At 41.3% G+C, this 15,043-nt stretch overlaps 1 protein-coding gene across 7 annotated transcripts in view; it reads left to right on the forward strand.

The window, feature by feature from the left end:
- Nucleotides 1–1,150, forward strand: part of LOC307007292 (centrosomal protein of 95 kDa-like) — a 276,695-nt gene extending 275,545 nt beyond the window's left edge. For all 7 annotated transcript variants that reach the window (XM_079629107.1, XM_079629108.1, XM_079629109.1 and 4 more), the window contains one exon: nucleotides 57–1,150. In XM_079629107.1, coding sequence (XP_079485233.1) covers nucleotides 57–224 — 168 coding nt within the window. In that variant the 3' untranslated portion in view covers nucleotides 225–1,150. The remainder of the gene's footprint in view (nucleotides 1–56) is intronic.
- The last annotated feature ends 13,893 nt before the right edge of the window (nucleotides 1,151–15,043 follow it).

A 15,043-nucleotide genomic window follows, 5' to 3' on the forward strand; every position in this document is an offset into this window, starting at 1 on the left:
TCAGGTAAATGTATTCCTCCTAAATAATTTGTTCTAAACGTATGCATTTCCAACAGGCTCTGCAGAAAATGAAAAGAGAGTTAAGGAATAAGATGGAGAAAGAGATCGGCGAGTTGCAGAAGATCATTATTCAGAATGACGAAAATAATTATTTCAGAGACTTGGAAGTGGAACGCTTACGGAAACATGTACATATGGCATCTTTCCAGTACACTACCAGATGACTGCAGTGATTGCTAGCCAATTAAGCTGTGATGGATACTGATTCCCAATGCATCTCTCTTACATACTAATCTTTAGAAAGGTACCTTCGAAAAGTAGATGAAATTTTATGTGTAAACCGTTTGAGATGTACTTGCATTGTTCTTGTAAAACATTAACATTACTGTAATATTGTTGCTTTGTTTTTTGTATTATTTTTAAGAACACCTAATGTTGCACCTGAAGTACTGGCATCAAGTCACACAGAAGTCAGTATCAGGTTTGACCAGTTTATAGTGGAAGGTAAATGTTGTCCTATTGTCTATAGGACAACATTTGCAGTCTTGCTTTTCACACTAAACTTTTTAGTTACACTTCCACTGCTGATATAGTCTTCCACTTTATTGACCTTAATCTTGAGAAACCTTTAACCTTAAATGTGCTTCTCGATATAGTGTATGAACTAGTGTCTTGTAATAACACTAATCATGATTGTTTTGGTATTTACATCAAACTAAATGTTGAATTGGTCTTTCTTGAATATCTTTTTACTGTAAATTGATAATAAAAAAATAAAGGAAATCAATACTTGCAAAAAGTTTCACAAAATATTTATTAGCAGCAACGTTTCGGTCTCATGACCTTCATCAGGTATATGCCATAATGCTGATTTATGATATAGAATTATGCAGTTGAACGATGTTTGATTATCCAAGACCATCTAGCATTGGTTTTGCAAGTATTGATAGTGTGTGGGATTTCCTTCTGTTTTTGTTAGATTTTTTACTTTTGTTAATTTCCTGTAAATTCATGCCATGCCTATTAATAAAATCTCATATTTAATGAATTTAAATAAAATAAAAAAAATCTCTGATGTAAAGGGAAATATTAGCCCAAAAAGGAAAAATTTAGAATGAAGTATGATCAATAAAATGTATTTGGATCAAGTAACTGATTTGGGGATTCTTTAAAAAATTCTGTCTCAGGCATCTAGTGTTGAGCAGTAATGCGTTACTAGTAATCCATTACAGTAATATTACTTTTTGCAGTAACTAGTAATATAACTAATTATTAAGATTTCAGTAAGGACTTCCAGTTGGAGTGGCGCCATGTGAAGACGTGAATTTGTCGAGCTCTCCACAACCAGCTTAAAATTTTGTTTATATCTCTCGTATTTTATGTATTAGTGTGCTAAAGCTGCCTTGGTGTGTTAAGTCAGAGTGTTACAACTGTATTCAGCACAAACTCTGCTAAAATAATATGTCAGCAGCATGTATGTAAAAGTTTGTAGTTTTGAGATAATAACATTTATGCATGGTTTGTGAAAATGACACAAAAAAATGTCACTAAAATAAGGTCATGAAACCAAACTGATTATTTCTTCACAAGACTTTTGAAAAGTGTATCACGTAGCCTAGAATATTTGCTGCAAAACTATGTGAAAATCAACCTGACTACTCATTCAGATAAGACAATATATTGATTTAAAATTTGTAAGACATCTCTTGTGTAAGAAAGCTTTATGCGAGTATGCGTAAACCACCCATGAATATTGAGTGTTTCACACCTGAGAAAGACAAAGACCCTCATATAATGGCCCTATTAGGAGCTCTCAGGTCCTATGAGGAACCTTGCACAAAGAATGAGGAGATTTAAAAAAAGAATGGCTTTTTGATTGTTTGGATTTATTTACAACACAACATAATCCAAAGATACACAACAAATGGCAAAAAAAGCACATTATTTAACACACTGAACTAAAGACAGAGACTTAACCAGTCACACACCTTTGTGCCATTCCTGAAACATAGTGCATACCTGTCATTTCCCAGGTGTATGATTTTTCACTTTACCATACTCATGTTGAAGTCAGGAGGACTGGTACCTAAAAAAACAACAACAAAAAACAACCTGTGAACCTGCTGATATCAAGAGAAACTAGGGCTTTTTGGGAATAGCCTACATTTTAGATTTGTTCTGGTTAAAATTGCTTTTTAAAATTTACAAAACACACACACACATACACGATCATACACCCTCTTGTTTCTCTGGTGCCGAACGGGCAAATGAATGCCGTCTTCTCTTTGTCCTCTTCGGACATGGCTATCTGGTAGGAGCCTGAACGCAAATCCAGTACAGAGAACCACTGACTTTCTGTTAAGACATTCAGCACATCTTCAATGCATGGTGTTGTGTACTGGTCGGGTATGGTTCGGCTATTCAATAGTTTGTAATCTATGCACATCCTAATAGCCCTAATCTTCTTTCTGACTACAACTATTTGGGATGCATAGGCTCTGCAGCAGTTCTTGTAAATGCTTTCTCACGTCTTCGATATCTGCAGGGGCTAGCTGGCGTGATCGTTGATGGAAAGGCCGGGAATCAGAAGGTCGGATTCTGTGCTCTACTCCTCTTGCTAATCCCACGTCCCACTCGTGCATTGAGAAGACATGAGACTTCTGAGCCAGTTTCTTACATAATCTGATCTTCCATTGTTCTGAGATAGGAGAGTCTCCAAAGTTGATCATGGTCTCATCAAAGTCAGAGGAAGCAGTCTCCTTAGGGGGAATCATCGCAACTAAATCAATGTGGTACACACATCCAATCACTGTTCCCACAGGTATGGAAGTTTCTCTTGAAGAATCATTTTTGAGGCGTATTCTTAAACTGTTGACATCCAATGCCCCACTGGGCACAACCATGGGATGAAAAATCACATCAGCAGGTAAGACAGCTGCTGGTGAGGAGTCTATCATCAGGATTTCTTGAGTAACAGGCTTCGTCAGCTCGACTTTGCACACAACCTGAGTGTCACTATCCGGGGGTAAGACCAAGGGTCCTGGACCCATCCATCGGACACGGCCAGCCTCCTCCTCTTGGACTGGGACCGACACACCGTTTAGAGCAGGTTGATCTTCTTCAACATGAACACGAAGACCTAGTGTTCGGGTGACATCAATGCCATTGTCTTTGCATTGATTCACTAAGCATCTAACATGGCTCGCATTGGTGCCCACAATGACATACGTCTTATCTTCAGTCCTGGGGTTAGGACATGAGAACTAGGACAGTTACAGTCTGACTGGTTCCTAACACCTCAGCTGGATACTCCACATCAACTACCATGTACTTGTGCTGTGAGTCTGTTTGCTACGAGGCTGTAAGCGCCGTCTAAGCCTCGTATTATTCGCTTCGTATTTCTTTCTGTTTTGAACCATCATTTACTATCATTTCTAGTTGTTTATACTACTAAATACAGCTTACCCAAAATCTCAGATTAACCTGACATTGCTAGCTTCCGTTATTGGTAACACAACACGCTAGTAACTCACTAGCCTGTTAACGCACCACCCGTGCACTCAGTTATTTATTTTTCTCTCGCGCGCCCACGCCTTTGAGTTCATATAAGCCCAGGTGAGTAAGAATCAGTCAACAAACACGGTGAGTAATGTCTTGTCCTGTTATTGTCACCTGCACTTCATGTCACATGTTTACCATAGCCTTCTCTGTCGGCAATGTAGGATTTATATGTGATAAATGCAAGGAGACAGTCAGGCTGACGGAGAAGATTTCAGAACTAGAGACACGCATCCAAACTTTAATCGAGAATAGTAAGAAGAGTGCTAGAGCTTTAGATACTATTTTGGATGCGCCTAGCCTAGTGAACTCTTTACATGAGTCGGTTCCGGCTGAAGTAGAGCCTGTGCAGCAGGGCAGATGGGTGACAGTGAGAGATCGCTCTAGTCGCGGATCAAAAAAACACTTTTCCGTTCCGATAACAAATTGATTTGCCCCGCTCAGTGAAACACCCACTGAGAATTATGCTGATTGTGCCCTGGTAATTGGTGATTCGATCACACGGAACGTGAAAATAGAGACACCAGCCACCATAGTCACATGTTTGCCGGGAGCCAGAGCGCCTGACATCAAAGCAAATGTAAAAGTGCTGGCTAATGCTAAACGTAAATTCTCTACGATTATTATTCACGTTGGCACTAATGATGTTCGACTCCGCCAGTCGGAGATCACCAAAATTAATATTAAAGAGGTGTGTGAACTTGCACGTACGATGTCAAGCACTGTAATTTGTTCTGGCCCCCTTCCTGTTCGCAGGAGTGATGAGATAGTTAGTAGATTGTGTTCACTCAATGGCTGGCTGTCTGGGTGGTGTCCGCAAAATAATATAGAATTCATAGACAATTGGAAAAGTTTTTGGGGCAAACCTGACCTGTTGAAAAGAGATGGTATTCATTGATGGTGCTGCTCTTCTCTCTAGTAATTTGGCTCATAGTCTTAGAGATAAAACATGACAATCTGGGCCTCAGGTCAGGAAGCAGACAGACTGGCTTAACCGACCGTCTGCTAGCGGCGTCACGTCACCAAGGTCAGCTAAATCCCATCACATAGAGACTCTTTCACCTAGATATCATCATATAGAGACTGTGTCTGTTCCCCGAATTTGGAAATCCAAAAAACGTTCAAACCCATCTAAGGTTAAAAATTTAATTGATGTTCAACAAATAAAAAACAGATATAATACGGATGAGCAAATGATAAAGCTTGGGTTGCTGAATATTCAATCTCTTACTTCAAAAGCGCTAATAGTTAATGATTTGATTTCAGATTATAACCTAGATGTGCTGTGTTTGACAGAAACCTGGCTAAAACCAAACAATTACATTGCTTTAAATGAGTCAACCCAACAAGATTACGGTTATAAACATGAACCTCGTCTGAAACGCAAAGGAGGATGTGTTGCTGTAATTTATAGTAATATTTTCAAAACCACTAAGAAATCTAGCTTTAAATATAATTCTTTTGAAGTGATGGTGCTTAATTTAAAAATATATAGTGTAAACGATAAATCACGTTTGAAAATTCTGCTGGCTACTGTATACAGGCCACCAAGGCACCATATAGACTTTATCAAAGAATTTGCGGACTTCCTATCAGAATTAGTATTGGCTGCAGATAAAGTACTAATTGTTGGTGATTTTAATATACACATAGATAATGAAAAAGATGCATTGGGATTGGCATTTAAAGACATTGTAAACTCAATTGGAGTTAGACAACATGTGTCAGGACCTACTCATTGCCGTAATCATACTCTAGATCTAATACTATCACATGGAATAGATGTTGATGCCGTTGAAATACTGCAGCAGAGCAATGACATCTCAGATCATTATCTAGTCTCATGTAAATTACATTTAGCCAAGGCTGCAAAGCCGACTTCGTGTTATAAATATGTTAGACCTATAACTTCTGCCACTAATGATTGCTTTATCAATAATCTTCCTAATCAGTTTCATCATCTCAGCATCCCGGATAGCTTAGAAGAACTTGATATTGCAACAGAAACTTTTAACTCTTTCTTTTCCAGCACTTTAGACACAGTTGCTCCGCTGCGCTTAAAGAAGATTAAAGAACATAGTCCAACGCCGTGGCACAACGAGCACACTCAGGCCCTTAAGAGAGCAGCCAGAAAAATGGAGCGCAACTGGAAGAAAACAAAACTAGAGGTGTTTCGGATTTCATGGAAGGAGAGCTCGATTGCTTACAGAGAGGCTTTAAAAGCTGCTAGAACTGCTTATTTTTCAACCCTATTAGAAGAAAATAAACATAATACTAGGTATTTATTTGAAACAGTGGCTAAACTAACGAAAAAGAAACTTCAAGCCCAGAAGCTTCCAAGAAACACAGCAGTGATGACTTTATGAACTTCTTCACTTATAAGATCAGGGACGAAATTATAACTATGCAACTGTCTAATACAGTATCGCATCAGGAAGTGCATTGTAGTCTCCCTGAGGGAAATTTTGATTCATTCATTGCTATAGGAGAGGAAGAATTTAGCAAACTCGTCAAATCATCTAAATCGACAACGTGTATGTTAGACCCTATACCGACTAAGCTGCTGAAAGAGATGCTTCCAGATGTCATAGATCCTCTTCTTAATATCATTAATTCATCTTTGTCTCTAGGATACGTACCAAAAACCTTTAAGATAGCTATGATTAAACCACTTGTTAAAAAAATGCAACTTGATCCTACAAAACTAGTCAATTACAGGCCGATCTCGAATCTGCCTTTTCTGTCAAAGATATTAGAAAAAGCTGTATCCTCACAACTGTGTTCCTTTGTAGAAAGAAATGATATCTGCGAGGATTTTCAGTCCGGATTTAGACCGTACCATAGTACCGAGACAGCTCTCGTTAGAGTCACAAATGATTTGCTCTTATCATCCGATCGTGGTTGTATCTCTTTATTAGTGTTACTTGATCTTAGTGCTGCATTTGACACCATTGACCACAACATCCTTTTAAATAGACTCGAACATTATGTTGGCATTAGTGGAATTGCACTAGCATGGTTTAAATCATACTTATCTGACCGTTATCAGTTTGTAGCAGTAAATGAAGAGATGTCTTATCGATCACAAGTTCAGTATGGTGTACCACAAGGCTCAGTACTAGGACCGCTGCTGTTCACTCTGTACATGTTACCATTAGGAGATATCATTAGGAAACATGGAATTAGCTTTCACTGTTATGCCGACGATACTCAGCTGTATATTTCTTCAAAACCTAACGAAACCTACCAATTCACAAAATTAACGGAATGCATAGCTGATATAAAAAATTGGATGACTAGTAATTTCCTACTAAATTCTGAAAAAACAGAGATTCTACTTATTGGACAAAAAACTTCCACACGTAATAACCTAGAATACTGTCTAACACTTGATGGCTGCTCTCTTAAGTCTTCGTCGTCGGTTAGGAACCTGGGTGTGCTCTTTGATACCAATATTTCATTTGAAAGTCACGTGTCTAGTATCTGTAAAACCGCATTTTTCCATCTTAAAAATATATCTAAATTACGCCATATGCTCTCATTGACAAATGCAGAACAATTAGTTCATGCGTTCATGACCTCAAGGCTAGATTATTGTAATGCTCTACTGGGTGGTTGCCCTGCACGTTTAACAAACAAACTACAGCTAGTTCAAAACGCAGCAGCTCGAGTTCTTACCAGAACCAGGAAGTATCACCATATTAGCCCCGTTCTGTCAACACTGCATTGGCTGCCTATTAAACATCGTATAAATTTTAAAATATTGCTGATTACTTACAAAGCACTAAATGGTTTAGCTCCGCAGTACTTGAGCGAGCTCTTAACGCATTATAGTCCTTCATGTCTATTGCGATCTCAAAATTCCGGCCAGTTAGTAATACCTAGAATATCAAAATCGACTGCTGGCGGTAGATCCTTTTCCTATTTAGCACCAAAACTTTGGAACAGTCTACCATTGTCCGGGAAGCAGACACACTCTGTCAGTTAAGCTAGATTAAAGACACATCTCTTTGACCTAGCATTCACATAACTCATTGTAGACTTCTATAATTCAATGTTAGGCTACATAGATTAGGTCAGCCGGAACTGGGAACACTTCCCTTAAATCCTGATGTACTCGTTACATCATAAGAAGAATGTACTTTTTAGGTACCGGTCGGTACTTTGTTAGGTACCGACCGAATTGCCTCGATACTATCGAGTATTGAAAAGTTACATGTGGTTCGGTTCCAGATTTCGATACCTAAGGAGTTAACTCGTCAACGTCAGTGTTCAAAGAAATACATATGAAATGCACAACGACACACATAAAGTCGCTCACGCACATACACGCAAACTCTACACACACGAGACGCGCGGAACTCTCCGCGCACATAGGATATGAGACGCGCGCGCACGCACAAATTCTCGACGCGCATACTTATATGAGACGCGAGCACACACACACACAAACTCTCCGCGCATATATTTATATGAGACGCGAGCGCACACACATAATACCTTAAAGATGTTGAAAAGTCGATCAAAAGTGTGGGTACATTTCTCCAGACTCGATGCCAACAGCGCGCGATGCAGTATTGCTGCAAAGACCGGTACCACGACAAATATGATGAAGACCTTGACAGTGCACGGAGTAAACATAAGAGCAGAATGTTGCTCCGTCTTCGACTGGTAAATGAAGACATACCTTGTTGATCACTCTGACAGTGTTTATATTGCAATAAATAATAACCTACTGAATGTACACTGCCGTTCAAAAATGTGTTGGTTAGTCAGAATTTTTTTTCAGTAAGGATGCATTAAAGTTATCAAAGGTGACATTAAAAGCCTTTTCCCGTCATAAGACCCTTCCATCGGTGAAAAGTATAGACAAGGTTGTCCAGTAGAGGGCAGCATGGGTTTGCATAAGTTACCTTTTCTCTGTATGCACAGAAGTAGAGTGGTGGAGAGTCAGTCTGTCATCTGCTGAGACGGTGTCGAGAGGCACGTTGTCCGCGCTGCACCTGTTAATAAAGATTCCATTAAGTTTTCTCCATGTCTCCACATTTATGATGCACCAACGGATATTACATAAATGGCGACGAGGATAAAAAGGCACTAAAGAACAAGGCTGGAAATTGTACACGGAGTACTTACCGCGTGCTGGGAAGAGCAGACTGGATAAACACGATGGCAGCGCTGTTAGGAACGGTGAGCCCTTTTGATGGTGAGACAATTATGGGAGGAATACAGTGAAATGTTGGACTTTTTCTTTCAAGCAAACGAGATTACAGACGCTGACAAAAAGAAAGGAGTGCTATTAAGTGGGGTAGGTGCAGCCACTTATAGTTTGTTGAGAAGTTTACTGTGTCCCAGGGGAGAAAACATATGAGTTGATAAACGTGCTCAAAGCACATTATAATCCAAAGCCGAGTGAGATCGTGCAAAGATTTAATTCCCGCACACAGAAGAATGGAGAGACTGTTGCTGAATATGTGGCTGAGTTGAAAAAGTTAGCACAGCATTGTGACTACGGGACAACGCTTTCGCAAATGCTGCGAGACAGACTCGTGTGTGGAGTAAATGATGACAGGATGCAGAGACGGCTATTGTCGGAGGTGGACTTAAACTTCGAGAAAGCATTTAATATCTGTCAAGCAATGGAGTCTGCAAACAAAAATGTAAAAGAATTGCAAGGAATGTTAACCGATGAGACAGCGCAAGCAACGAGGATGCTGAAAGGACAAACATTGGTGCATAGATTGTACTCAGCAGGAAAAAGACTTTGTGTGTTATAGATGCAAAGGAAATCATGTGCCTGAGGAATGCAGGTTTGTGAATGAACTCTGTCATAAATGTGGGAAGCGTGGACACATAAAACGAGCATGCAAGTCTCCTATCACACAAAAGTTAAAAGTGAATGGCATGGAAGTGGAGCAGAGTCCTGCAACGGGTCGGGCACCCGCGTAAAAGTGTCTAAAACAGTTGGATTGCGTGACATTCCTAAAATTCACGGGCGGGGATGCGGGCGGATAATTAACTCATTGCGGGCGGGAAGTAGCGGATGAAAAATATGTGCAATATTTGTGTATAAATTACCGTTGCACACATACGCAACGGAACGCAACAACGATATGACCTTTGGACCCATCACGATCACATCACCACTGCGACAGTGCGACTTTCGTTGATGCTTCTCATAGCCTAGTTGGAGCGTTGCAGGAGACAGGAGTAGCTATGGATGATGTAAAAGTAAAGTTGGCGAGTGGAGTATATAAAATTGTTGACAACGAGTCTTTAAGGGCAAAATCGGATGTGTGGAGAAAGTGTGGTGTAATACGTAATCAGGAAAATAACATCATAAGCGGCTTTGCGGCTTGCAAAACATGCCATAAAGTTTTGGCGTTTGATAGCCGGAAGCTGGGCACTTCTTCTCTTAGGAAGCACGTCGAGACTTGCAAGAGCACAGTAGCAGGGGTTTCCAGTGCGACAATTGACAGGTACTTTGCCAAAGGCTACAAACCTCCAAGAGGGGAAGACAAGGAGGCGATAACACAATTGGCTGTGCAATTTGTGTGCCGAGACATTAGATCATTTGAGACTGTGTGCGGCGATGGATTTTTGGAACTGGCACAGGGCTTAATAGACACTGGGGCACGAGCTGGCCTTGTGGACGCGCGCCAGCTTCTGCCCGATCCAACTACTGTCTCCCGTAGGATCACTAAATATGTCGAGGATAAAAGACAAGGCATAATTCCGGAGCTGAGGGAACAATTGACCGAGAGCAACGGGGCTGTGACGCTGGATTTGTGGACGGATGATTTCCGAAAAATTGGATATCTCTGTGTGACAATACATTACATTAAAAGCAATTGGGAACTGCAGGAGCGGGTGCTCTGCACAGCTGAATGGGACAGCAATTTACGTAAAACAGCTGACAACCTCAGGCCAGCCATCGTCCAAGCACTCCGCAAATTTGGACTGGATGAGTTCCCAAACTAGTGTACGTAACTGACAGAGGTGCAAACATTGTTGCGGCCCTCCGCACACAGTCACGAGATTGAGTTGCGCAGCACATATCCTGAACACCGTACTGTATACCACACTTGGGAAACCTGCTGGGGACGATTTGTTTGGCGAAAAGGTATCTGGTGTCATTGAGTCTGCTAAGTCGCTTGTGACTTACTTTAAGCAGTCACATCTCCAGAATCGTCTGCAAAAAAACGCTGAAAGCATCCGTGGAGACGCGATGGAACTCGCTTCACACGATACTGGACTCCATTAGCAGCCAGTACGAGGCCATCCGTGCTCTTCTGGAGGAACGTGACGAAGAACACCGTTTAAACTGCATGAGCAAGGATACTTTGCATGACATTGTGAATTTTTTGGCACGATTCAAAGAAGCCACAGAAGCCCTGGAAGCATTCAAAACTCCGACCATTCACTTGACAGCTGTGTGGTTGGAGCGCCTCAGACAGCACCTTCAGCCGTCTTCTACCGACAGTCTGACACTGTCATCGCTTAAAGAAAAATGCCTCAAGATTTTAAATGAGAAATTTGAGCTGCATCTCTTGCACAAGCTGGCAATGTTCTTGCATCCAAAGTTGAAAAGCCTGAAGCTGCTGGCAGACCATGGTGAAATTATGGGAGTTCATAGCGAAGCACGGCGTCTTGTGAAAGGTAAGCTTCAGTCACAAACGTATATGCTACTTGTCTTTAATAATTAACAATTATTGTTAATGGGCAAATTAATAATTTAGTGAAATATATACATCCATGTGTCTATTTATTTTAAATAGAACTCGAGGAGAAACGCGAAGATCTGCTACCTGGTCACAGCATCTCGGCGGGCCCAGCTGCGAAGAGAGTTCGTTTGGTTTCAACAGCTGATTGTTTGTCAGACGTAGAGGACTCCAGCGATGACACTGTGCTGCCCGAGGACGAGGTCTCTGCATACATCGAGTTCAAGCCACCCAAGGGGGATCCTTTCGATGTTTTGTTGTGGTGGAAGGAGCATGCGAAAACATTTCCCAACCTGGCAATGATTGCGTGGAATGTTCTCTCCATCCCAGCATCGAGCGCTGCGAGTGAGAGAGACTTTTCCACAGCTCGATTTGTTATTCAAGAACGGAGAACGCAACTTAAACCTGGGACTGTGGACGATATCCTTTTCCTGCACAGTAACCTTAAAGGAGAACTCCGGTCAATTTTAACCTTGAGCTCAATTTTTAGTACATTTGGAGTGCTGTCAATACAGAGAACAACGACAAAAATCGGTGTTGCCTACACCGTGTTATCCTATTTTTAAAATTTGCACCCTATTGACTTAAATGGGGCAAATTTTAAACCTGCTTTTATTTCTCTTATCATCCTTGATGTGTCATACAAGTGCCCAGCCATGTGAGTGATTCCTTCAGAGTGAACACGAGTGAATCTGACTGCATTAGATGTGAAAGATATGAATAAAAATGATGTTAATTCAACAAGCGCACAGACCTGTATTTAAGTTCCTGTTTTCAGTCGAAGTCCAAAGTAGTCGATTGTTGAGTTCACGCGCGTGATCATATGTAACTAAACCTATGCGCGTGAACTCGACAATCGGCTACTTTGGACTTCGACGAAAACAGGAACTAAATACAGGTATGTGCGCTGGCTGATATAACATCATTTTTATTCATATCTTTCACATCTAATGCAGTCAGATTCACTCGTGTTCACTCTGAAGGAATCACTCACATGGCTGGGCACTTGTAATGAAACATTAAGGATGATAAGAGAAATAAAAGCAGGTTTAAAATTTGCACCATTCAAGTCAATAGGGTGCAAATTTTAAAAAGAGGATAACACGGTGTAGGCAACACCGATTTTTGTCATTGTTCTCTGTATTGACTGCACTCCAAATTTACAAAAAATTGAGCTCAATGTTAAAATTGACCGGAGTTCTCCTTTAAGGGAATGTAAATGCATAGGCATAAGCTATTGTTTGTGAGCGACAGGCTCAGATCGGTTGTATTTTTTTCTTGTTCTTTTTTTTTTTTCATGTCTATTTGCAGGTCTATCAGGTTCCATAGCCTATTTAGGTGCTGAACGATGAGGCTACTTGAATGGCGCAAAACAAAGCGCACTTTAGCCTGTTTCATTAGCCCATTCACATTGTGATGTTGAGAGGTGCGAGATAAAAAATAAAGCACTTTAATTGGAATGATTTTAGCGTGTGCCGTGTGTGATTTATAGCGGGCACGGGTCGCGTAACGGGCCAAATATTAACGGGTCTGGGCGGGTGCGGATTTAATTTTGATGTTATCACGGGTGACGGGTCGGATCTGGTGCTAAACTTTGCGGGCACGGGCGGGCGCGGGTCTCCAAAAATGGACCCGTGCAGGACTCTGAAGTGGAGTTTGAAGTTGACACTGGATGTGGTGTCACAATCATCAGTAAGGAGCAATACTCCAAGCTATGGAAAAGAACAGACATGCCCGAGTGGATATCATGCAATCTGAACTTGAAGACATATACAGGTGAGAAGATGGGGGTGCTGGGACAAGTCACGGGAAGAGTGACATACCAGGAAGCAGAAAAAAGACTGGCGATGGTCGTAGTAGAAGGGGCAGGGCCAAATTTGTTGGGCCGTGACTGGCTAAGAGACTTAGGGCTGCTGCCACAGCTGGTAAATAAAGTAACAACGACTCCAGCTCTAAAATTGTCAGAGGTTTTAGACCGGCACACTGAAGTGTTCAAAGAAGAGCTGGGACAGCTTAAAGGCACCACAGCGAACATTCATGTTAACCCCGAAGCTCAGCCACGATTCTATAAGCCTCGACGTTTACCCTTTACAGTGAAACCCTTGGTGGAGGCAGAGCTTCAAAGACTGGTGGAAGAGAAAATTATTGAACCAGTACAGTTTTCAGAATGGGCGTCACCCATTGTACCGGTGAAGAAGCCAGATGGCTCAATTCGAATTTGTGGAGATTATAAACTCACGGTAAACAGAGCATCCAGTGTGGAACAATATCCGATTCCTAAAGTGGACGATTTGTTTGCACAGTTAGCTGGAGAGCAGAAATTCTCAAAGCTGGACATGAGCCACGCGTATCAGCAGATCATGCTTGACAAAAGTGCAAAGAAATATGTCACTATCAATACACACAAGGCTACCATTCGGAGTAGCGTCAAGCCCAGCCATTTTCCAACGCACTATGGAAGGAATATTGCAAAACATGCCACACGTCACAGTTTATTTGGATGACATTTTAGTCAAGTCAAGTCAAGTCACCTTTATTTATATAGCGCTTTTTACAATACAGAATGTATGAAAGCAGCTTCACAGTGATAACATGAAAATAATACAAAAAACAATTTCATCATCGTCCACCTTAAAGGCAGATCTATAATATTGTTGAATATTAAATGTCCCCAACTAAGCAAGCCAGAAGGTAAGGCAACAGCGGCAAGGAACCAAAACTCCATCAGGTGACAGAATGGAGAGAAAAAACCTTGGGAGAACCCAGGCTCAGTCGGGGGCCAGTTCTCCTCTGGCCAATGAGTGAACAGTGTATGATTATGATTCAGGAGCATTACAGATCAGAAGTTCAGAATGAATCAGAGTATTTGTCCAGTTCCGGTTGGGTGTAGTCGGAGTGGAGAGGAGGAGAGACTGGTTGACACTTCAGGTCAGCGGCGTCGTCGTGTCCTGGCGCTGGTCCTTCATCAGATCTGGATACGGCCTGGATCCGGTGGACAGCGGTAAACCTCGGGACAGCCATCCTTCTTATGATGTACCAAGTACATCAGGATTTACGGGAAGTGTTCCCGGTCCCGGCTGTTCTAAGCTATTCAGCCTAATTATAGAAGTCTATAATGTGTTATGTGTATGCTAGGCCGAAGAGATGTGTTTTTAGTCTAGATTTGAACTGACAGAGTGTGTCTGCTTCCCGGACAATGTTAGGAAGACTGTTTCAAAGTTTTGGTGCTAAATAGGAAAAGGATCTACCGCCAGCAGTCGATTTTGATATTCTAGGTATTATTAACTGGCCGGAATTTTGAGATCGCAGTAGACGTGAAGGACTATAAAGCGTTAAGAGCTCGCTCAAGTACTGCGGAGCTAAACCATTTAGTGCTTTGTAAGTGATCAGCAATATTTTAAAATGTATACGATGTTTAATAGGCAGCCAATGCAGTGTTGACAGAACAGGGCTAATATGGTCATACTTCCTGGTTCTGGTAAGAACTCGAGCTGCTGCAATTTGGACCAGCTGTAGTTTGTTTATTAAGCGTGCAGGGCAACCACCCAGTAGAGCATTACAATAATCTAGCCTTGAGGTCATAAACGCATTAACTAATTGTTCTGCATTATTCATTGAGAGCATATGACGTAATATAGATATATTTTTAAGATGGAAGAAAGCGGTTTTACAGATACTAGACACATGACTTTCAAATGAAAGATTGGTATCAAAGAGCACACCCAGGTTCCTAACCGACGACGAAGACTTAAAACCCCCTGAGG

This window comes from Phoxinus phoxinus, assembly GCF_949152265.1.
Source record: "Phoxinus phoxinus genome assembly, chromosome: 11".
NCBI lineage: Eukaryota > Metazoa > Chordata > Actinopteri > Cypriniformes > Leuciscidae > Phoxinus > Phoxinus phoxinus.